At 39.6% G+C, this 23775-nt stretch overlaps 6 protein-coding genes across 6 annotated transcripts; 2 read left to right on the top strand and 4 right to left on the bottom strand.

Annotated features, from left to right (window-relative positions):
• Nucleotides 1-3516: 3516 nt before the first annotated feature.
• Nucleotides 3517-4509, top strand: FMAN_15266 (uncharacterized protein; the record flags this gene model as incomplete). Its single annotated transcript, XM_041824850.1, has 1 exon — nucleotides 3517-4509. The coding sequence occupies one exon, from the start codon at nucleotides 3517-3519 to the stop codon at nucleotides 4507-4509; it is 993 nt and encodes a 330-aa protein (XP_041690289.1).
• Nucleotides 4510-6338: 1829 nt separating this feature from the next.
• Nucleotides 6339-6845, bottom strand: FMAN_15265 (uncharacterized protein; the record flags this gene model as incomplete). Its single annotated transcript, XM_041824849.1, has 1 exon — nucleotides 6339-6845. One exon carries the CDS (start codon nucleotides 6843-6845, stop codon nucleotides 6339-6341), a length of 507 nt encoding a protein of 168 aa, XP_041690288.1.
• Nucleotides 6846-9433: 2588 nt separating this feature from the next.
• Nucleotides 9434-11592, bottom strand: FMAN_15264 (uncharacterized protein; the record flags this gene model as incomplete). Its single annotated transcript, XM_041824848.1, has 3 exons — nucleotides 9434-10397; nucleotides 10448-11101; nucleotides 11147-11592. The coding sequence occupies 3 exons, from the start codon at nucleotides 11590-11592 to the stop codon at nucleotides 9434-9436; spliced, it is 2064 nt and encodes a 687-aa protein (XP_041690287.1).
• Nucleotides 11593-14858: 3266 nt separating this feature from the next.
• On the bottom strand, nucleotides 14859-15107 carry FMAN_15263 (uncharacterized protein; the record flags this gene model as incomplete). Its single annotated transcript, XM_041824847.1, has 2 exons — nucleotides 14859-14923; nucleotides 14981-15107. 2 exons carry the CDS (start codon nucleotides 15105-15107, stop codon nucleotides 14859-14861), a joined length of 192 nt encoding a protein of 63 aa, XP_041690286.1.
• Nucleotides 15108-16112: 1005 nt separating this feature from the next.
• Nucleotides 16113-17212, top strand: FMAN_15262 (uncharacterized protein; the record flags this gene model as incomplete). Its single annotated transcript, XM_041824846.1, has 2 exons — nucleotides 16113-16650; nucleotides 16716-17212. 2 exons carry the CDS (start codon nucleotides 16113-16115, stop codon nucleotides 17210-17212), a joined length of 1035 nt encoding a protein of 344 aa, XP_041690285.1.
• A 263-nt stretch (nucleotides 17213-17475) lies between these two features.
• Nucleotides 17476-18947, bottom strand: FMAN_15261 (uncharacterized protein; the record flags this gene model as incomplete). Its single annotated transcript, XM_041824844.1, has 2 exons — nucleotides 17476-18418; nucleotides 18475-18947. 2 exons carry the CDS (start codon nucleotides 18945-18947, stop codon nucleotides 17476-17478), a joined length of 1416 nt encoding a protein of 471 aa, XP_041690284.1.
• Between the last annotated feature and the right edge of the window lie 4828 nt (nucleotides 18948-23775).

Here is a 23775-nt window from a genome sequence, read left to right as displayed (position 1 = left end):
GACTGCAGAGGGAGAAGAGAAGAGAGCGAAATGAAAATTGAGGTTGGAGGGGAATTTCTTTTGTTGTTGTTTTTTTGGTGGGTGGGGTGATGGCTGTGTTACCTCACCGCGTCATTCACCGTGAGACAGAGGGGTTGGTGGGGTCGGAAGCTCTTATCTTATCAGCGAATCCTCCACTGGCATACGCGAGGTCACGTGCTCTCGCGGCTTGGATGATGACTTGGGCAGTGAATGAAGGTTATGATGAGGATTTTAACGGTGGAGGTTGAGAATTGGTGGGTCTGGCTCGAGTGCAAGCGCTTGGATGGGGACTTGTGTAAGAACTGATAAGCAAGAGGCTTCTCTGTGAGGGAGGGAAATGAGAAAGCTACTTTGAATGTAGCTAATTGATTTTCCAACTGGTGTAGAACCCAAGAATAGTGTCTGCAGACCAGCATAGTAATCAGGATCTCACGGAAAGTTCTGGATCTGGGGTCAATAGTCCAAACATCATTTCTAAGTGATCTGGGACTAGTGATCTACAACAACACAACCCCGGGCCTTCTCAACTGTGCGCTACTCATGACATCTGACTCAATATAAAGAAGCTCGGCACTCAACCTAGCTCAACACTGCAGTCCGCTGATGAGTCTCTTTTGAAGTATACGGCTCTGATCAATATCCGTTGACCTCTGTGAGGCTTTCGTTTTAATGCCATGTTTTTGTTTAAGAAATTATGTAAACAATAGACTTCGGTAATGTCTGGCTGACACTGTCAGTATCCAGCATTAGCTTATAGATAATGCAATGCATTTAATTACTTCGAGGCTAACTTGTAGGAAATTGAACATCATGTTCAACCCCTCAAGAGCACAACGCCATTGCCTGTCGAAAGGGTGGCTTAATGCCCCGTGCTCTCGCACCTCACCTCTCATGGTGTAGGTAAAGAAACCCAGTGACTGACATAGAGATAAAAGCCTACATGCCAATTCCGTAGACCTAAGTGAGATGGGATGCAATTGACAAGGCCTCTAGTGGCTGCCTCAGTAAGACAGGGAGCAAGTCAACCTGTTGGTTTTGCAAATTCGTCAGCGTGTTGCATCCTGAACTGCAGTCCTGGCATCCTAACTTTGCCAGCTTCCAATACTTCCAAGCTGACAAGAGCTCTATAACTGACCGGTAGATGGGTTCAAGGTATGCTTCCAGAACATAATTGTCTTTTTTGTCGCAGTGTCTTACAGCAATGGAAATGTCATTGCTGGGAAATTTTATAAATGTAGAAAACAACTAGTATCTATATGCCAGCTACTGTATTATTATATCTTTAACATTGCAGATAATCAATAAGAATATTAATTATCAATTACTTTTAAGCATTGCAGATAATGCTTTCTGCCAACCTTGGTCTTAAAATAATGCAGATGTCAAGTAATAGGTGCAAGCTACCCTGAACCTACTTCAACCAAGCGAGATTTAGTGCTAAGATGAAATCAACAGGTCACGCGAATTGGGGCTTATCGATAGCTTATCAGCCTGCACTGATATGGCCATTAGCACCGCCAAGTCAATTAGGTCAATTTTCTTCAGGGTTATAATTAAAAGAAAAGTATACGTGCAGATCGAACCAATCCATAATAATTGCTTCCAGCATCAGAAACAATCTCATATCATGCAGGATGGTTGAGCGCTGATGTCAACAACGATGGTTCCAGAATTAAATGCGTGGGGCAGAGACCCCAGGTTAGCGCAGGAAACTGATACTCAACATCAATTGGGAAGATCGTGTTGCGTTAGGCAGAAAACCTACGACTCAAAAGGCGAATCAATGAAAACCCAGCAGAACGCAAAATGCCTTGCTAGGCTATTCCCATCACTTCAATTGACATCATGAGATCTCTCTCCCTGGACTGCGTGTCGGGTTTCCCGTACCCGCGCGGTACAGTCATGAGGAGCCCAGCTACTGGTTGAAAGCAATGTTGGCCACACAAATATCACCAAGGAGATATTTTGGTGCATGTGCGGGATCAGCCACGTCAACCTCCAGCGGCTTGTTTCAGTAGAAAGACAAATTTGCAGAATTGCATGGAGTGTTTGCGCCGGCGCGAGATGTGTTGGCTGAGACAATGTGAGTTTACCAACGAATCACATCCTCCACTTGGCATGATGGCGCCAACAAGGGTGCCGGAGCTGGCTGATCATCAGAAAGACACAGTACGTGAGAAGACATGCACTGCCATGTATCATTTGGTGGCAAGACTGGTCCTCTTTGACTGATCCACTATTTCCCTGTCTTGGTTTCCCACTCTTGCGCCTTTCGCGATGTATATTAGACCTGTTTCCGTGAATACAGTCCGAATACTCATTACGTTGCCAGTGACGATCGTAAAATGCGAATTTCGGAGCATTCAAGTCATCGCGACTTCAACATAGCCTTGCACACCGACATTTCCCTCACTGGCTCTCTCTCAATCTGCGACATGGTGTGTTACACAAGGCTCAAAACCAGGCTCTCGACCGAATACGAGATCTCGCGTCGACGGTTGCGTGTTTCTGGCACACAGGATCTGAGATATAAATGCCCTGACACAAGCATAGATCGAGTTGTGCAAGCACAGCGCCAACTTATCCAGATTCTGCAATGAGGAATGCAGTACCACGACGTAGTAGTTGAAGTCGCCAGTGGAGTTGAAACACTCCCAATTTACATACATGAAGGCAAGACACGGCAAATTCCTCTGATATCGATGGTTGAAACCCATGCCTTCTTGTAGGTAGCTTGTAGCCACTATAAGAAAAATCGCGGTTGGCAAAGCCCAGGTGAAAAAAATGAGTCTTTCGCGATTCAGGAGGAGCTGCACCGTGCAGTTCATCGGCGGCGCCAATGCTAGGCACAAGTAGGCAGCTACGGTGATACATCACCCATAAGATCGTGACGTTTGAGAGATTCGCACAACAATCAAAATGTCAAAGGCAGTGCCAAAGGTGCTGATCAATGTTTCAGCATTGTCTTAGAGTCACTCCGTCAACGACTCCATTTACCAACCTCGTGCATCCTGGTCTGCTGTACTCCCAAATAAGATCTCTACGGCAGCCTGGTTGTGCCTCCCGCAGCGAATCCTAGAGTAAAACACACCACTTTGCCTTAACTTTCATAACATGTAGCACAAGGCTGAGACAGACGTCCCGACCTGCCAGTGAGCCAAAGTGGGGTGATTATATCTCCGCGAAAAAGTAAAGCAAACTGTATCATCTCATGCAACACAGCCAAGCTAGCTTGCAGTGTAGCTGTTATGGGCTAGTTAAGTTGAGTTACCGAGATTGAAGGGTGATGCTGCCTTTTACGGGCATCATCAATATGGAAGAGAGTGCAGGATCAATCGCGGTAGCGTGCAGCCCAGTTCCCATGCAATTTGCGGTTCGTAAGCTGTGTGATGCCTGGCACCAGGAGGAAAAGAACTCGCCATGCTGCTTGTCAGCCCTGTGCTTCCAGGTCTTGCAAAGTTGTGATCCAGAGTTGGATCTTGCGAAAATCTCACAATGTCGCTCCCTATCACAAACTTACTCCCTCCTCCCTCTCCTCCACAAACTCCACCTGCGGTAACTCCTCCTCGTCATTTACTTGGCATCCCCGAAGAGTTGCAGGAGAAAATCTGGCGCCTCACCCTCCCCGAGTTCAGGATGCACCGAGTATTTATCGAGATCCAGTCCAGCTACGATGAGTGGTGCGAGCCCGAGCCTGGAGACCGGCCAGGTCTGGAAGGCCTCGAGCCGCTGTACCTGGAGCGACCTATCTACCGTTGGCGTCAGACCATTGAATCCCCACAGCCACCCGCTGGCCTCAGTGTATGCAGAGACAGTCGAAGAATCATGCTCTCATTCTTTCGCGAATTTCCGCGCCGGTGTATTCGACAGCTCGTTCAGAATGACGAAGGACAGAATCGCTTTCTGGACATCGATGCATCAGAGGGCAACTCGAATGTCGGTCTGTGCAACCCAGAAACAGACATGCTCTTCGTTGACGGGAGCTCTGCAATGTTTCCCCTCAACCTGCGCGACCTTCCTGTCATCGGTGTATCGGTCCAGGTTGAAGGAGTCGGAGGCGTAGGGCCTTCTCTGGCCTGTGACCATCTCGCACGGATCGTGGCCCCTCACTACACCCCTCGTCTGTCACACATCAACGCGGTGTTTGCCTGGCGAAAATGTATTCGCGTGTCTCATCAGCACTGCGACTTGACAGTGCCTGTCGGGAGACCCGTGGCCTGGACTGGGAGCGCTGGGCGCCTGGAGGCACACCTTATCCAGAATTGGGAGTTTCTCTACCACGCACACGACGATACTCGAATAACTACTGGAGAGCAATTCCACGATCAGGACGTGACGAGACTTGACGAAAACGATACCGATACTAACACGATGCTTGTTCTATCGACTATTCTAATGTCATGCGAATGCCCAAAGATGGTAGACGTCATGACAAAATGGGCAGCTACTGTTACGGAGGAGCAGATGGCTCAATACCACCCCAAGTGATGAGTAAGGAGGAAGCGAGAAGCTTGGTGTTGTTGGGTGATGCAATTGAGGTGGATGGCTAGAATGTTTTGTTTAAACCTCTACTGAACTAATAGTTAGGCTATTATTAATATTTAATATTAATTATTTATTAACTTAAGGCTAAACTTTGTTTATTTTAAATTTATTTATTAGTATTATTTTAATAAAATATTATCTAAAAGAATTAATTTATATATTATTTATTATTATTTATTATATAATTTTATTAAACTTAAATACTTATTTAATTAAAAATAATACTTAAATTAATTTTTTTAGCTATAATTATTAACTTAAAATACTTAAGTAATTTAAAAAAAAATATTAATTTTATTTATAGTTAAATAAAATATTAAATTAAAAATTAAATTAATATTACTTATAAATAAAATAATCTATAAATAAAAATTAATTAATTAATTTTAAATTTATATAATTAAATAACTTTAAGTAATTAGCTAAAATATTTTATTTATAATTAATAATAATAGGTAATTTTAAATAACTATCTTACTATTTATTTATATATATTTAATGCCTTTTAATATTATTATTTATAGGTTTCTTATTTTTAAAAACCTTAAGCTTTAGTAATTTAAATTTTTATTTAATAACCCTTAAAATAATTCCCTTATTACTTTTAAAGACTATCTATATTAATAAGCTATAAAGAAATCTCAAGATCTATAGTAATTCCTAGAAGAATTTTTCAGATTAATTATACTTATACTTTAGAAGCCTGTCTATAATCTCTATTAAAACTCGATGGCTAGCCCTTAATATCCTATCGCAACTAAGAAACTTGGCGATATTCGTATTAGCGACCTCCTCGGCTGGTACAGGGCATAGGTAGTTGAGGCTGGTAAGTAGTTTTCTATTGGCGTTAATCTTCCGAATCTGTATATTCACGTCCATGTCGTCGTGCTCGTCACACGATATTCATAACTTGACCACAGGATATCCAGAAACCTCTATATACTCGTGAAAACGAACGCTGAAGTCTGTGTAGTGAGTCGGATGATGCGCTTCATAACTTGTGTTTGATTCAGCTGCTGACTTCTCGAGTGACAACGTCAAAGTCGTAGCATCGAGGAAAAATGTGCGATACTCGGTTCCCGGGACCGGAAAAGCGACCTCCACGCGCTCCACGATAGTCTTTGCCGGACTGCCATCGAAGCCAAGAAGGGACAGTCGAAGCCTTGTGTCTGCTCCCAATCATTCGAGATTCCTTTGCAATACCTGTCGAAATACTTCTGGAGCTCGTCGTTATTCTTGCGATACACGTCGTGCCCTAAAGTCATCAGTCAGATGCGTCGTAAGTTCTTGAGGACAGCTTACATTCTTGCGTATGATGAGCCTGAAGCCACTTCTGAGTGGACTTTGCCTTGGAGAAAGTCCCAAACGATCCGTGAGAGTGAAGACAGGTGGACTAAAACGCCGTGAGATACATTGGTAGGTCAATACTTTTGACTGGAATGGCCTTGGTCGCCCAGTACTCGTCAAAGCGGTCGTTTCTCAACCTTGGCACCACCGTCTTCTGCTCCCCTATCACTAGTCATTATCTGATACAAGTTCTTTATGAATCTGCTACGGGGAATGCCACTTTGGGCTATAAAATTGTTACATCTGTCAGTCGCAGCCTCCCATGGCGCAATTGCCTTCAAAGCCGGATAAGGATTTCGAGCAGCCACATTAATCTGTGCGATAGTAAGCCAAGAGTTTCCAGCGGTACTAAAACATCCATTACACTATGGGTACTTGGAAACCCAGTCAATAAGGTTGTGCAAGTTGAAGGCTTCTTGATCTCCCTACTGGGCGATATCTCCTTTAGAGAACCTAGCGCCTCGAGCGTCAGGGTTGATGACGGCATAGCCTCTAGCACACCAATCGACTGGATCAGGAGCCTCGAACCTTTCGTTCCCGGAAGTTTGATCTTGCTTGAGACCACAGCGGAACGGTCCCAGGTAATCGTATGAGTGGCCCTCTGTATCAATGAGCTGTTTGTAATCCGCATGAATGTGTGAGATGAAAAGTATACTACTATCTTTTCCATAAGGGCTCGATGCTATAATCACAGGAACCTGGCCACCCGGATCACTTGAGCTCGCGGGCCGAAACGCATCAGAGTAGATGTTGATGCCGTCACGCATTAGTACTTCCACGTCCCTGGCGAAGACAGACTCCACGGTGAAGGGGCGCCGCCCTTCCGCTTCGACGTGGCCAATAGGGAAGTGAATTGTAGCGGGATTAAACCCAGTTGGTTTCCGAGGGGGGCAGAAGGCCAAGTCGGGGAATCGTGCTTTGAGTGCTTCCATGATTTTAAGCTTGAGGATGAAGTAAGCCGAACTGTCTCGAATTGTGATTATGTTTCTTATGCTAGTTAGATGCTTGAGTCTACTGTGAAGCATTTTCTGTAAAGGTTGGGTGCTCTGGTAATATAGGTATGTATAAACTCGTGGCGACATTCTTATCGCAATATCGTTCAGAGTCACCGGTCCTTTACGAGTCAGGCCGGTATGAACGGATGTCCGAGTGCGATGAAGTCATGTTTAGTCGGCGTCTCTCCACAATCCCGCTTAATGAGGCTGTAGCGCCTCGGTGATCAAGGAATCGGAGGTTGACTCTCGGCCTCGCTTTCTGACTTTCGCCGATAATGGCAGATGACATAAAGCGAACAGCCGGTACATTTTTACGCGTTCTTGGCAGGCTAAAAATACTTAGACCGGTAGGATGGTATTATAGGTAGGATCTGTCTATATCCAAACATGCAAGTATCCGAATATCCAACCGCCTCAATAAGGTCTGGCTTTTAAGTCCAAATATGAATGAATGTTTAGCTGTCAGTTTCAATTGGGTTTATAATAAACTATAGAGACTGCCATAATAGGTAGAGGCAATATATAGCAGGCAGTACAGACTGGTTGGCTTAGGTAGGGTATGTAGATTACATATATGAGACTTTAATATACCTTAATGCGATCTTATTTACGCACCTCCATGGAGCGCAAATAATGGCTGGTAGGTTCATAAAGAGACACATGGATTAGTTGAGAGTGCACTGACACAAACATCTATCGAGTCATGAGGCAACTGCAATTACGTCTTCGGCACATAATACTTACCATGGACACTGACGTCTCAGCCTTGTTCATGCTTGAGCTTCTTTACACAAGCGTTTTGGAGCAGCCAACAGGGATTTTCTAGGAGGTCGCACTAGTCTCATACTTTTACAGCGGGCGTCAGTAGACCGCCCTCTCCAATATAATTGATACACGATCTGGCGGAAATGCGACAAGAGTCCGCGGCAAGCCCACCAGCAAGAGGCTGTGTAGTATTCGTGGTGAGGACCTGAGGGCGTCCTCAATAGCCCCGGGTCAAATGCTGGTGTTACGTGATTGCGTCAACATAATCAACAGCAAAGGCTTCGACTGACAGCTTATTTTGAATCGGGCAGGTCTCCGGTGTACTCACGTTGTGAATTCTGAAGCATCAACAAGGGCGCAGCCATGTAATAAACAAGATTCAGCCTGAGACGCGCATGCAGCAATAGACGGAAGGGCATGGCCGTCGTATAGAGGGGTATTGCAAGTCGCCCTTAGGGTCAGAGGATACAGCATGCGTTAGGGAACATGTTCGTGGTTGCGCGAGCTCGAGTTCCAACTCGAAGCGAGCGTATCGGAACGCGGTTTCTCGGGTACATCGATCGGATCACCTCGTAGGGGAGACGTGGGCATAAGGAATACAGACGGTCGGTCTTCCGACAGTGTTGGTATCAATCGTTGTTGCGCCCGCTGGCCGGAAGACAACGCGTCGAGTCTCCAAGGCCATACGGTAGTCCTAATGGCGGTGCTCTCCTTCAAGAGACGACAGCTGGGCCCTCACTTGGAGACATGTACAGTGATTGAGGGAAGCTTCTAAATCGGCAACTTGTGGTATTGGCGACGAATGCGGGCAGAGCTCTTGACTCGTCGACGTATTCGATCGTATGGCATAGATTTCGCGAGCCGGCGAAATATTAGGTTGGAGGGAGGGAGCCGAATGAACATTCATCTTTCTGTTTATTGACAGAGGGAGAAGATATCGCGTCGCGATCGTGTGAGGATGGTCAAGCGAGCTTTTGAAGCCGCGTTGAAGTTTAGCATCACGGGAAATCAAAGGCGAAGCATGAAGACGCGGGCGGGGTATGCGATGGACACTTGGTACACTAATAAAGAATGAGAGGATCAGTACAATAGAAGGACATAAAAGAGATACTAGTAGAATAATAAATATAGGGGGATAGATGGCGAAAAAAAAGTAAAGCAAGGAAACGCGTTGAGAATAAACCAAGATGTCGCATTAGCTAGCAACCCGGAATCGCTGGTGAGGTAGGAATATGGTAGAAGGCTCATACTGAACATCACCTTGAATCCCCATCCTATCCCTGTAGGATGACAGAAGATGCGGGTTTACTGAACCAATCAGGTCCAAGTATTACAAACACATCGTGTCAGATGCAGCATCAGATGGCCCCGTTCAGCAAAGACAGGATACGTCAGAACCGAGAAGATTCAACCCTTGCACTAACGCTGACTTGCATACTATAAGGAAAGCAGGAACCTGTGCTGCGTCACTCTATAAGTGTGAACCTCGGTGTGAAAGGATATACTACAGATCCGCTAAGCCAGAGCCACCACCGTCAAACAGGTGAAGCGGCCCTTGAGAGAAAGATCTGTCGCCATTAAAAGGGGGTTCATATGGCATCATGACCTCGAGACTGATTTACCTGCAACGAACATCATGCCAGAACACGACTGGTCTATTAGGAACAGGAACGATATCTAGTAATGAGATAAGTTTAGATGATATCCCCCAGCGCGAAGAATTAAACTAAATATGACTATAGTAATTGAACACCAATCTCTTATATCCAGCTACCTGGAATAACTCTTGATTTCCTGAACCCTTCTTGACGTCCTGCCTTACGCCATTTGCGATTCTGCTTCCGCTCAAAACGATTCTCCATAAGCGCCACTTCACGTTTCAGCCAGTCGATATCTTCTTTGCTACCTTCGTGTAACGGATATTGTTGCAACGGATACCAAAATGGCCATCCGTCCGAGGCCTTCTCTTCGTAATGGACAAAATCCCAGATCTGCCCTTTCTTCCAGGCTTGATACTGTTTGATGCATTTCCCTGTAGTCATATAACAACTAAAGAATGTAACTGGAGTCATAAAGTGTTGGAACTCGTTCAACAAATTCCTGGTAGAGCACTCGTTTTCTGCTGTCTGAACCCAACATGGAAGTTGCCTACCTCTCGACTCCACCATAGTCAGGACTCGTCTGTAATTCGAGGTAGAAGAGTCCATCTTGATCCAAGGTGGGTCTTCCTCCCAAGTCGCAAAGCAAAACTCAGTTTCGAACCTGACATGATCATCCGTGTTGACACCGGCTAGTTCCAGCATGTCTATCCAGTAATGCATTTGGGTCAGAATGGAGCTACTATCATTATGATAATGTAGTATTCCTACAAAAACACCATCCAACCTTGGCAGTGAAGGGCGCTGATGGACATTCAAGCCTCGAGAGATAGCGTCAGCCACTAAAGCTGCCCATCCCTTCACATGTCCGATTTTGAGACGCTTGAAATGATCTTTGATGTATTCCCAAACAGCGTCATTGAAAGGTTCCCAATCGTTGACGAAATATTGTCGACAGGCTTCTATACATAGCCTCGTATTGGAAGGTATTCGAAATGCTGTTAAAATCTGGCCAAACTCTCCAGGAGTAATGAAATCTTTCCGTAGGTTGATATATTCAATGACTTGTGTCGCATCTTCAGCACGATTCAGTAAGTAGCTAAAAGATGGACTGCACAGATGAGACCTAGAAAGTCAGTACTCATCTCAAAAGAACAGCATCGTCCTCCTATTTACCTAGTAAAAATGTCTGAAGTTTGATTCGTGAGAAACTCAAGGAGACGGCTCGCTCTTGTGAGGACCGCTAACTGCTTACGTATCAGAAGGCCGATCGTTTGACAACTGAAAGGGGATCTTACACCTAATAGGGATGTTTCTTTATCTGGATTGTAATCAAAAGTCGATAAAATCGTAGCAGGGGTAAGTATGCCCTCTCTAAAGAGCTCTTGAACCTTTTCAAGGTTGTCTTTCAAGAATGCCTGTTCAATCCCTCTCTCGAATAGACTTCCTTTATTACAGACAGAAATAACGCGAGGGAGTTGAAATGAGAAGGCGGAGGGGGAAAGCGCTCCTTGTCGCATTGAGAATTTCACATGCCAGTCCAACAACGATATGCCCAAGGTGACGGTGGAGTCGTTCTGGATTATAGAAAATTCGGGGCTTGTTAGTATGGTGCTCTTGGTCTGTTCTTTTGTCCTCTGAACGAAGGCCACTCCCTCCCAGCATTGCCTCCAAGTCTCGGTAGTAACCTGGGACCTATGCCTCCTAGAGCAAAGCAATCGAGACGACTCGAGAGCCGCCTCCGAAGATGTTCTTGCAGATGTCTTTGCCAAACCTGTTGTAGCGAAGGACGGTCCTACTATCTTCCGAGGTGTTCTTATCCTCGTTGCCCTATATCGTCAATATATACTTCACTTGGGCCAAGATTTTCCTTACAAAGTCACTGATGTTATCTGCAACTGAAGCAAAGAGAGTAAACCATCCAGCTCATCAGTGCAATCCTGTACCTGGTCCCTGTAACGCAAAAGCCGGGAGCCAATAGTTTTGAGCGGGTTCCGGCTTGGCTTCTGCTTGGCATAAATGACAACAAGAATCCGGTGAATGCACGACGCTTTCTCATAGCAGGCGGAGATTATGCGGTATAGACTGCTGAAAAGAGTTTTCGCAGAAGGTTCTCCGGATTGACAATCATCCTCAAGCCCTGGAAGAAGTTCATTGAGACAAGTACAAATGGTTTCGATATAATCGAGCTTGTTTAGAAGACTCTTTAGCTGCGTTTCTGCTGATTTATAAACTGTAGCCAGGTCTCTGATTGACTTTGCCGTTTGTACTAGTTGTATTACTAGCGGAATGACGCCTATGGCTAATGAAGCTGGATCCATTTTCGATTATAGAATAATTTCTAAAATTTGAAAGAAAAAGGGTTATTAGAGGAGAAAGACGAACTGCCTGATTTTAAGGACCAGCCTGCATGTAATGACTTTGAAAGCATGGTAGTGTGTCGTGTTTTTATTGGATGTTCCCCACTATAGTGGTTTGTTTGTCATATTTTTGTGATTGACTAGCAAGTACCAACCAATGGTGCAGAAAAAAGCCTTGAGGCTGTACAGGAAGACAATAACAAATGGCAATTTCAACCCCGCTAAGGGCTGCCACGTAATGATAACCTAGCCTCTTTTGCCGCGATGCAGCTTATCCTAGTCTCCCTAGCCCGTGACTCAAGTTAAACAAGCTGTCCACCAGACAGTTGGCCGGATGGGGAAGCATGGAAGATGGTGGTGAATTTGCTTGTCATTCTTGCTATAAAGTGGCCAGGATGGTATTGAAGGTTGATGGCATATCGGGCGATGAAACTTAGAGTTTTTTATATTTTTATAAGTTTTTTTTAGTTAACTAAGACCTATATATTAAATAATTTGATATATATTAAGCTATAGGAAAGACTGTATATACTTGTTTAGATATATATAGGTTAGTAAAAACTGTATATATTAGTAGAATCTATAGCGAAGACTTATAACTAAGAGCCTAAATTAGTATATAAAACAAGCGAGAAGGTTGGTGATGTTGGATAATGCAATTGAGGTGGATGGCTGGAATGTTTTAAAGGGGTGCTTGGGGGGATTTAATGGAAAATTATAGAAGAATGTGTTTTAAGTTAGATAGCATTTGAACTAGCGCATAGAGTTTAAAAAGATTGATGACTTCATCACTGTCCTCTAGCTGAAACTATAGTCGACAGGAAATGGTATCTATTTGCAGTAATCTCTCGCTTTCAATAGGTCCGTGAGGCGTTGTGATCACCCGTGGTACAGATAAAGTGCAGCCATCAACAAGCACAGAGCAGATAAAAACACTAATTAGATCAATAACTGCGCCTGATGCTTCCTTTATGATGTCTGTAACGTTTATCTGGATGATCTCCATCATGAGCTGATCCCCAAGTACCGGAGGCTCATCCATACATAAGAACGGTAGAACCTCCGGTCCTAGTCTCATAGCTCTCAACGTCAGGAAAGTTAAAAGTATCAAGATGATCAGTAAGTTCAATTTCACAATTACAGCCAGGATCAATGCGAATTCGCAAGGTTTGACAACCTACCATAGAGTGCTCCAAGATTAAGCACCAACAGCAGTTTGCCCAGGCGTTCCGATCGTAAGTTCGTTTACAGTAATTGGCACAAGATGGACCTGACCAGTCGCCGCGTCTCACGGTTCAACTTGATCTCCTGTAGGGACTTGGATTGTTGGAGATAACGATATGTATAAGAGACAAGGAGTACAACATAGTCATTTGAAGGCCAGATCCTTTAAGAATCGTGAATTTTTATATGATATGAGAGACTTGCGAGACTCAATCACGCAGACTTACATTGGCTGTGAGCGTCTGGTCTTGTCGCATAACAATCAGGGTTCCTCAATTGACCATGATGGATAGCAGACCGTGCTATTCGCCGGAGCCAAAGGCGTATGCAGGTGCTTTTATTTCTGTTGTAGGTAACGTTAAGATGCGGGCTAAGTTGTGGCGTATGTGTGGCTGATGGTATCTCAAGATGAGTTGTGACCTGATGTCAATGTAACACCGCGACTGCAATACGTACCATATACTATGAGCAAATAAATTGATTCCTAGTAGAGAGCTATAACAGACTATTGCGCTGAGAATTTATTTCCAAATAACTACGTCTTGAGATTTTCTGGCATTTTCATCGTCTTGGTAGCCAATTTGGACTCATCTTAAGATGGCCCTACCCCACACCTCTGTTTATTTTTAGTCAGTGCTGATAAGATAAGACTGAGAACGATCACGCACGGGGTAATCTTAAGATGGTGGCATTTCTCTACTTGTCTGTGAGGACTCCATCTTGTGTAAGACCATAAAAAATAATCCGCAACTGCTTGAAAGACAAATTGACCTCTCCTGTTGATTTGTGACTCTATGATCAATATTTATATAACTCCACAAAAGAAAATTCATCCTAGGAAGCAGCCATATCCATCATTACTCTCAATAAACTAGAACCTAATACGTTTATGACCTAATATTTACTTCTTACTAGGACACAAAACAACAATAAATGAACAAATACTCCAAGACCTTTGCACAATAACGCGCTGTGTATCTTGTATCGACTGCACTCACCTTTCAGCCGTGTTCTCAAGTTATGAGAGCATAGTAAGGGACCGTCATAATGTTTGCGTGCGTCACGTCATCATCTGAACTGTGCGTACGGCTCAATAGATTCCATTATGGCCTTGAACCTGCTCGAAGAACTCTGTTCCCCTCCCTCAACCTTTCAACCTTGTCCTCAACTTGCTTCAGCTCAGCATCGCAAGCGCGCTGCAAGTCCTTGCCTAGCGTGTCTCTTTCAAGCGCCAGCTCAGCAGCAAGCTCTTGAATCTCATGCTCCTTGGCCAAAAGGTTTTTAATAGCGTCGTGGTTCATACCGATGCCTTCATCGTCGATATTGGCTGCGACTGTCCGTAGTATGTACATTCTGCCGATGGGGTATGCTTGTAACTGCGAGAGAGCTGAGTCACTGACGCTGTCTATCGCTTCTTTCTTCTGCTTGAGCTGGTGATGCTTCTCTTCCGCTTCTTCCAAGTTCTGGCGGACTGTTCTGTGGGTTTGCAATAGCTTAACCATGGTGTCTTAAGCATCCAATCGCGCCATCAAGGTACCAGTCGTGCGGTTCAACCAGCGAGCAGCCTTCGCTGGAGGCTTTTCTGTCACGTTGCTGCCGCACTGCCGTTTCCTGCTTTGTGGCCGGGTGAGGGTCGTGCCAGGGTTGTCCTCAATAGCGGCCTCCTCTTTGACTGCCCGGGAACGAAGGCTGGGCTGAGATTGGAGAAGCTTACTAAAGGCTGGGAACCCAGAGGGGATATACATACCATAATGCTTCTGGGGAGCTGAGCGTCTAATAGTATAGCTATTAATTAAATGTAGAGACTATTATACTAATATAAGCTTTCTTAATTGTCCTTTATTTATATACTATTTAAGGCTGGAGAGAAAAGTAATCCTTATAGTATATTATCGAGCAAGCTATAGGAAGGACGATATATAGCTATTATTTAAAACCAAGCCCTTTAGCTTTTCATAGCTACTATGAGAAGATCCGGATATACAACGGCCAGTCTAATATATCTACTGCTTTCGTAACTCCTCATCCTCCTCATCCTCCTCCTCAAAGAGAGCTGGGGAGTTAGGAGCTACTCAGTCATTAGTCCATGTTATAGTACCTCTAGACCAAACAGTGTAACACATACGAGTTCCCTGACGCGGCCCAAGCTCGCGTTTTTCCAGAGCTTCCATTTGGATAACAGCAGGAGCGTTAATGGCTATGGCTGAGCTGATAAAGATAGTAAGGAGGGCGACAAATTTAGTTGCCTTCATTTTCAATATAGAAATATTGGGACTGGACTTGTGTATTTAGAAAATGTGTCAAGACGCTCTGGGGCTGCTGTAGTATTGAATGAAGGGCAGTCTGGGTGCCTATTTATGTTTGAATTTACTAGTAAAGTACAAAACGTACTTAATGCCAATTCTGGCAAAGGACGCGTTATCTTCTCCTCTCCCCCTCCACGGCCGCTTAGGCTTTGAGCTCGCATCATGAGATTTTAGCTGCTTATCTTAAGTACACTCCTCAATAACGGATCCTCTCCCAGTAATTAGTCCGTCACAGCAGGTTGCATATTTTGCTCTGCTGACACCCACATTTTCTTTTCTTTCGAGAGGGGGGGACTCTTGGCCTGTGAAACCGGAAGTGGAGACGCGCATCCGACAACAAATAGGGAAATGTTCGGTGGGCTACGGCGTACAATTATCTAAGACAAGCGGCAGCCAAGGCTACAGGGGAGTAGAAAAGGGTTAAACTTTGGAATGGTTCCAGCTGAAAACTTAGTGACAAACATGGTGCATATGCAACGCAATGTCTCGAAGCTGCGCAGCTAGGTACACTGACCGTGAGTTTAGACATTTACGATGCGATACCATGAGGCGCAGTCCAGACTTCGCTGAATTACAAGAAAAGACTAGTCCTGTAGTACAGCATGCGCACGGATGCTAGATTGCCGCCTGGCCAACCAATCACTTATCAGTCTCGGAAAAGAGGCACTTTGAGAAGCTTAGCAATGAGTAAGGGGAAGTATCTGGTACATGAATTTCTAGCGCAGGTTTACCGACAAAGCTTGGGCAAGAAACCCTTGATAAGCATGTGGAATTCCTGGAAGCGCACCTGTTTCATTCTGCCCTGTCATCTTTCTTAGGGTTGACCGATCCCGACGCAGTTTCCGCTCAATAGGACTGAGTAGCTGCTTTTCGATTTCTATCACGAGCGAATTCTTATAGCTCCGCGACAAACCTACTTCTCCCTATCGTCCCATTTGAATTCTGGCTACTATGGAATATCTCATGGAACATCCACAGACTTGGGATGCTTCTGCTATTTATCAAACCCCTCTATGCGAGAGGCATGATGACGATGTTTATGTCACCCAAGTCGGCTTATACGCAAATCTCATCATGGCAGTCCTTAAAGGAGTCTGCGGATTTATGCTCAAATCCAAGACCATGATGGCTGATTCCATCCACAGTACCACAGATCTCTTGTCAGATATCATGGCACTTGTGACTGTTAAATGGAGTCTGAGGCCAGCTACTCCGCAGTTCCCTTATGGATATGGAAAGATTGAAAGCTTGGGCGCCCTGGGGATGTCCGCCACACTCCTTCTTGGAGGCACTACAATGGGTTACCGTAGTCTCTGTGGCCTCGCTGCACGATTGCTTCCAGCTTCTTTGTTTCATGCCCCCAAGCAGGTTTCTGTGCGCATGGGCAACTTTGATCGTCCGTCTTTCGCCGACGAGACCATGTCCAGTATGTTGGTACTCGGACTCTCTTTAACAACAGTGGCAATTAAAGAGTGGCTTTATCGAGAAAGTAAGTCCAAACGAATGTTTCGACTATTTGAAAGAGCCAGCAGCCTACTTACATCATTCATGTAGCAAGAAGAATTGCTCGAGAGCGGAAGTCAGTCGTCCTGGCATCAAATGCCATCCATCATCGCATCGATAGTTTGACAGAGATTGTAATAATAGCAGTAGTTCTCGGAGTTAGAGTAATGCAAGACACAGCCTGGCTAGACCTTGTTGGAGGGCTATGTATTTCTCTAATGGCGGTACAACCTGCAGCTGAATTGTCTATCTCAGCATTATACGAGCTCGCTGACCGAAGTATTGGCAACGAGATGAGAGAGTCAATTTCAGATCTTGTACGCGAAGTTCTGGGAGAACCTGCCTACAAAGGAGCTATTGACGTGGCCAGTCTCACATGCATCAAGTCAGGCCGTCTATTAATTGTCGATGTTGGAATTACAGTTCCAGGACATTGGCTTGTTGAGGATATGACTTATCTGGAGCAGAAGATCAGGATTCGAGTCGAAACGGGGATAAAATCAATGTGCAATATTCGTTTCCATATGGTATCAGCCGTCAATAGTTGACGGCTGATCTCAAAGCTTACAAGAGATACAATGGAAGTTCATGAAAGGTACTAGCACATCATTAATATTCGCGAATGGATCATAGTCAAGACTGTTCTCGTGATTGAATAGATAGACGGTGAGCAATCTATGTGGCATTAAACTATCGGGAATGAAAATTTTCTGGAAGTCGTTTCCCAGATGTGGTTTCATAGAGGGCTACAATGTGACGTCGAATTTATATGTAACCTTCTATCTCTCAAACCTTACAATTTCTATCGAGATTACTGCTCTTTCCCAAGCAACACATCTACAATCATCTTGGACAAGCGCACGCAAGGCCCATCAACCGTATGTGTTACGAAGTGAGAAATAAACAGGGAGATTGGCAACATAATGGCTTGGACAACTAAAAAGGCTCCCTCCATGCCAAACGGCCCGCTCATGGTAATTGGCAGGAATCCTGCCCATGAGTCGAATCTTGTGTGGAGCATTCTGCGATCCCCATATGGCCAGGAAACGCATGCATATAGCGAGTCCCCAAAGGTACGTAGGACAGGTCCATGTATAAGATAGAGACTGTATGAGTTACGTCCCAAATATTGAAAGATGGAAGACTGCAGAGGCCTTTTCAGCCAAGTATGTCTCACCAGTGGCACAAACAGGACTGAAGCACAGAAGAGCGGAACCCATTTAGGGTCACAAGTAACTAAACTTGGGAGAGGTGATAAAAAAGACCATCCTGGGTTCATACGAAAGCACTTTGAAGAAAGACAGGTCGGTACGCCGGCCATGTACAAGCCAAAACTGGACAAAAGAAATTTGAGCAAGACACTGGTCCAGGCTTTGCCTTGCATCATGGATGTCACATAACCACCAAACACGATTTCCAAGTCGCGTATGGACAAGCCAGCGATGAAGAAGGCGCAGAACCATCCATCAGTGACTAGGAAGAGGAAATAAACGACCAGCAACATGTAGGACACTAATCGGTAGTGTATTGTTGACCGAGAAAGAACAGTGAGGCAAGTATACATGGCGAGTGAGCCCTTGAACTCGATGGCTACGGACCACAGGTGATCGTTATAACTGGGCCACGGCGAAGTGGTTCGGTCGAAGATGAAGCTGAAGTTTAGAACCTCGTGCATCCATCGTCTGAACTCTAGACTGTACGCTGCCTGAGTGCTATGCCCAGAAGCGTGGAGGCCGAAGATATATAGCAAGCTCCTACATACATCGTTTGTCAGCAAAACCCTGCATGCATAGGCGTGGAATTATCTTACATGTACGTGAAGGTCGTGACGAATACAGGTATGAACAACCTGAACCATCTTCGAAAGATAGCCAAAGAGATGTAGCACGCCAGCCTTCCCTGGTTCTCAATCGAAGACGTCGTTCGTGGGCAATTAATGATCGTCAATGGCTTTACAGACAACACATAGCCTGATAAGACAAAGAAAACGGCGGTTGCAAAGTGGCCGCCGTTGAAGACGAGACGTATAAACGGTAGGGTAATAAAGTGATGGCGCTGCCTATAACCGAAGGCTCGCTCAATAGTATCATAGGCGGCGTTATGGGCCCAGAGCTCATGGTGGTGTATATAGACCAGGAGTGATGCGACTCCCCGAAGACCCTGAAGATGAGACGTATCCAGCGACATTTGAGGCCTGTCGATGGTCGATTGATGGTTGTTTGGCAACCTCACAAGGGTTTGTGAGCCTGTCTTGGAACGCTTGGTACGTTTCGCCTTAGACATCCTGCTGGGTGTCTGTAATGCATGAACAAGAACAAACCCATAGACAGCAGATTAGTCAAAGTAACAACTGTTAGAAATGATCCTAGTCAGGTGCCAAGATACTGAATGTCTACGACACAGCGTCAATAATACCTTCGCTGGGTAAGCGCCAAGCCTGGTGGATTGAGCCTATTCACACCCTATGATAAGGAGTCTAGATCCGGGGTGAATAGAATACGCCGATGCGAGGGTTCCAAATGAGACTCACGTCGTCTAGTCACCTGCCCCCATACGCTTGATGCAATCCATCACATCACATCACATCACATCACAACGCATCTGCATAAACATTACCTAAAATGGATAGTGCGTCTCTGCTATCGTCCATGACCAAGAAAGGAAGATCAACAAACATGATTGAGGAATAAGTTTAAACTAACGGATTTCAGCCCATATGTCTCAACGTTGGTGGCCAGAACCGGATCAGACCAGACACACTTTGGAGCTAGTGAAACCCGTCACATTTATTCAACGAATTAGAAGTTAGAACGTGGCGGTAAGTCCGTCTCGTACTTTACAGCAATAGTCATACACCATGCAGTTAACCTATTACTTAGTTAATGCCAAGACCAGGCAGGTAGGTAATAAAAGGTAGGTCTTATATATATTAAGTAAAGAGTTAATATAAAGAGGTCTATAATATTCTAATTAACTAAAAATCTTTAAAGTAAAGTATATATTTATTAAATAATTTCTTAATATATCCTTATTATTAATTATTTCTTTTTTTATTAACCTCTTATATTTTCTAATTAAGGTAATAGAATTTATTATTAATATATTATAGATATATTAAATTTTCTCTTTAGATTTTTTCTTTTAATTTATTAACTATTTTTTATTTTAATATTTTAACTTTAATTAATAAATTATTAATTTATTAATTATACTTTATTAAGCCTAAAGATCTATTTATAACTATCTTGCCTATATTAAATATACTACTAGCTTTAATAGTAATAATAAGTATTAAGAAAATAATATTCTATTTAATTATAATATAAATTCTTTTAATATATATTTAATATATTAATTAACTTTAACTTTAGTTAATTAATATTATAATTCTCCTTTAGGTTAAGATTTTCTATTATATATCTTTAATTAATAGCAATAAAGGTCTTTATATTTTAATAAGTTTATTTTAAATAAAAAATTAATAATATATTAATTAATATACCTAAAACTTTATTTAGTGCCTTTAAAACCTAAAGAAGTATATTATTAATATCTATATCTTTTATATTTTTAATACTATCTATAAAGCTATTAATGCTTTTAACCTTATTGCTATAAAGTATAAGTTTATATAATATATAATTAATATATTAATTAACCTTTTTTTAGAATTCTATATAACCTATCTTGCCTTTATAAAGGATCTAGCTAATAGTAATAATAACTAAAAATTTCTTAAAGTATATTTAACTTTAGTTAAAGATAATTTAGTAATAAGTTAACTTAATATATATTTAATATATTAACTAACTTTAACTCTAGCCTGTAGGTGCTAATAATAATAAGGTAAATAAGGCCTATATTATTAATATATTTATTAACTTTCCTTACTATAAAACTAATAAAAAAGGCTACTATAAAGGTAATATAAGTTTACTTAATATATATTTAATGTATTAATTAACTTAAACTTTAGCCTTATTTCCTTAAGATAAAAAAGGCCTTTAGTCTTCATATAAAAAAGAAATATACTTAATGCATTAAGTATTAAGAATAAGGTAAGTTTTATTAATATATTATTAATATATTAACTAACCTTAAGATAGCCTGCCTTATTAAAGAGCTAAACCTGTTCTGTTAGGTTTAAATATATTATATTAATGTATTTAATAAATAGTAAGAATAAGAGGATAAAAATAAAGATAAAGGTAAGGATAAAGATAAAGATAAAAATAAAAAAAAGTAATTTAATATATTATATATATATTAAGATTAAATATCTTTATAAGATATTATTTTATTAAATAAAAAGTTATTAAAGTTATTATAATACTTTCTTAATATATTAATCCTTAAAATTCTATTTAAATTAATTTAATATTTTTCTTAAAAGAAATATTATATAATATTTATTAAGTATTTCTATATTATTTATTAGAAATATAATATTATTTAATTTTATTTAATTTTATATATTTATTAAGTATTAAATTTAATAAATATATTTATATATTATTATTTAAGTATTTATATAAAAAGTTAAAAGCTTAATAGCCTTATTAGGCTTATAATAATAAAAAGATTTATATATAATTATAAAATTTAAATAATTTATATAATTTATATATTATTAAAAATATAAATTAATTTAATTTTATATAAATAATTTTACTAAAGTATAATATATTCTTAATATATTCTTAATATATTAACTTCTATACTTTATTTTTATTTTATATAACTTAAGTTTTACTTTAGCTTTTTAAGCTTTTACTTTAGCCTTTTAAGTTTTTACTTTAGCCTTTTATATTATAGCTTTTTCCCTTTATAGTTATATATTAAGCTCTAGTTATATTATACTTTTAAGAGCTTTATTAACGCTTTATAGGGTTAAAGAGTGCTAAAATATATTACCTTCCCTATTTTATTATTAATATATTATTAATATATTTATAATTTATTATATATTAAGGAATATAAAAAGGCCTTAAGGTTAGTATATATAATATCTTAAGAATATTAAATAAATTAACTAATTTTACTTAATTTATATTAAGTAATCTATCTTATAACTGCTATTAGCTATAAGGAGATCTTAAATAACTTAAGTTTCTATATAACTTTATATATAATATATTAATAACCTATTAATAATATAATAAAAAAATCTTATATTTTCTTTTAATATTATCTTTTTATATTTAGTTTTATGCTAATATATTTTAATAGCTTAAGTTAATACCTAATTAATTAGTAATTTAAAGCTAAAAATCCTTATTAAAATTAAAATATAATATTCTATAGATTTAATTAATATTATATAGATAATAGATTAATAATATATTATATCTTTATAAAATTTATAAGTATTATTTTTTATTTAAAAGTATTATATAAAGCTTAATATATTTACTTAATATAATTTATATATTACTTTAAGTTATAGCATTAAAAGTAAGTTATTAAAGAGTATATATTATAAATACTAGCAGTAATAACTAGTAATTCCTTATATAGGACTTAATTATAGATATCTAAATAATCTATAAATAATATATTAATAATATATAGCTAATAAATATTAATACTTACCTATTTTTAAAGCATTATAAATCTAATTATAGATTATAAAGCTCTTTATAGTTATTAGGGATATTATAGCTATATATATAGACCTATAGCTTCTCTCCTAATTGCCTAACTTATTATAAGTCTAGCCTAAATATAATATATTAATAATATATTATTAATATATAATATAAATACTTACTAATACTATACTTAAAATACACTTAATAAAGGTATATATAGTGCTATATATACCATTTTTAGGTTTTACTATATAGATTAATATATAAAGTAAGGTATTAACTTAGACCTATAAGAAGTTATTAATGTATTACTAATATATAGTTAATATATACTACTTATATATATAAAATCTTAATTAACGGTAACTCCCTATAGGCCTGGGCTATAAATATACTGCTACTTAATATTAATATTAAATTTCTCTTATAATTAAGTAAAAATAATATTAAATATAAAGTAATATATAGTAATATCTTTACTATATATAATAATATAGAGAAAAGGAATACCTATATAATATATTAGTAATATATTAATAATAAATTAATTAAGTTTATTTATATTATTATCTTTATTATAGTAAGCCTAAATAACTTTATATAGTTTAGGCTTAGCTAAATACTTAAAATTTATATTAATTTAAAATAAATTAAGGGTCTTAAAAAGCCTTATTTAAGTATAATAAAAGAGAATAATAAAAAGGTTCTTTTTATTATTAAACTATAATTAAATATATTATAGATTATTAATATATTAATAATATATTTATAATATATTACTTATTGCCTTTAAATTTTATTAATAATATATAAGGTACTTATATTAAGTATTAAGTATTAATATACCTAATAGGAAATAAATAACTTAATATTATTTAAGAAAATAAAGAAGTTAGCTTTTATTAATAAGGCTTAAGTGAATTTTACCTAAAATATTTATATTTTAATTTTAAAAAAGGCTTTAAATTAAATTTAAATTTAATTAAGTTTTTATTAATATATTAATAATATATTAGTAATATATAAATAATATATTATAAATATATATATACTAATATTTTATAAGGATTATATAGGTTCTTTTAGTATTTATAATAGCTTATAAAGAATATCCTTTAGTAGGTTAGATAGTAGTAAAGAGAGGTAAGAATATATTCTATATAATGTAATTATTATAAAAGGAGAACTAGCCCTTATAGGTAAAAAGATATAAAACTAAATATTATAAGGAAATTAAATAATTTATCTTTAGCCTTTACTTATATATATAATTCCTATTATATATTAATAAGCCATTAATTATATATTATATATAAATTACTATATATCTTTTTCCTATAATCTATTCTATTAATTATAAAATAGGTCTCTTTATTTAATAGTAAAATAGGCTCTTTAGAGTTATTAAAAGCTCTTTTAATAATTAAAATAGCTTCTAAAAGATAAAAAAAAACTGGCTTAAAGTAGTAGTAATTTATATACTAATAATTTAAGTATTATATATAATAGAGATATCTACT

The sequence above is a fragment of the Fusarium mangiferae genome (assembly GCF_900044065.1).
Source record: "Fusarium mangiferae strain MRC7560 genome assembly, contig: FMAN_scaffold019, whole genome shotgun sequence".
NCBI classification, from domain to species: Eukaryota; Fungi; Ascomycota; class Sordariomycetes; order Hypocreales; family Nectriaceae; genus Fusarium; species Fusarium mangiferae.
The sequence above is the reverse complement of the archived record's forward strand: the minus strand, read 5'-3'. Positions and strand labels throughout refer to the sequence as shown.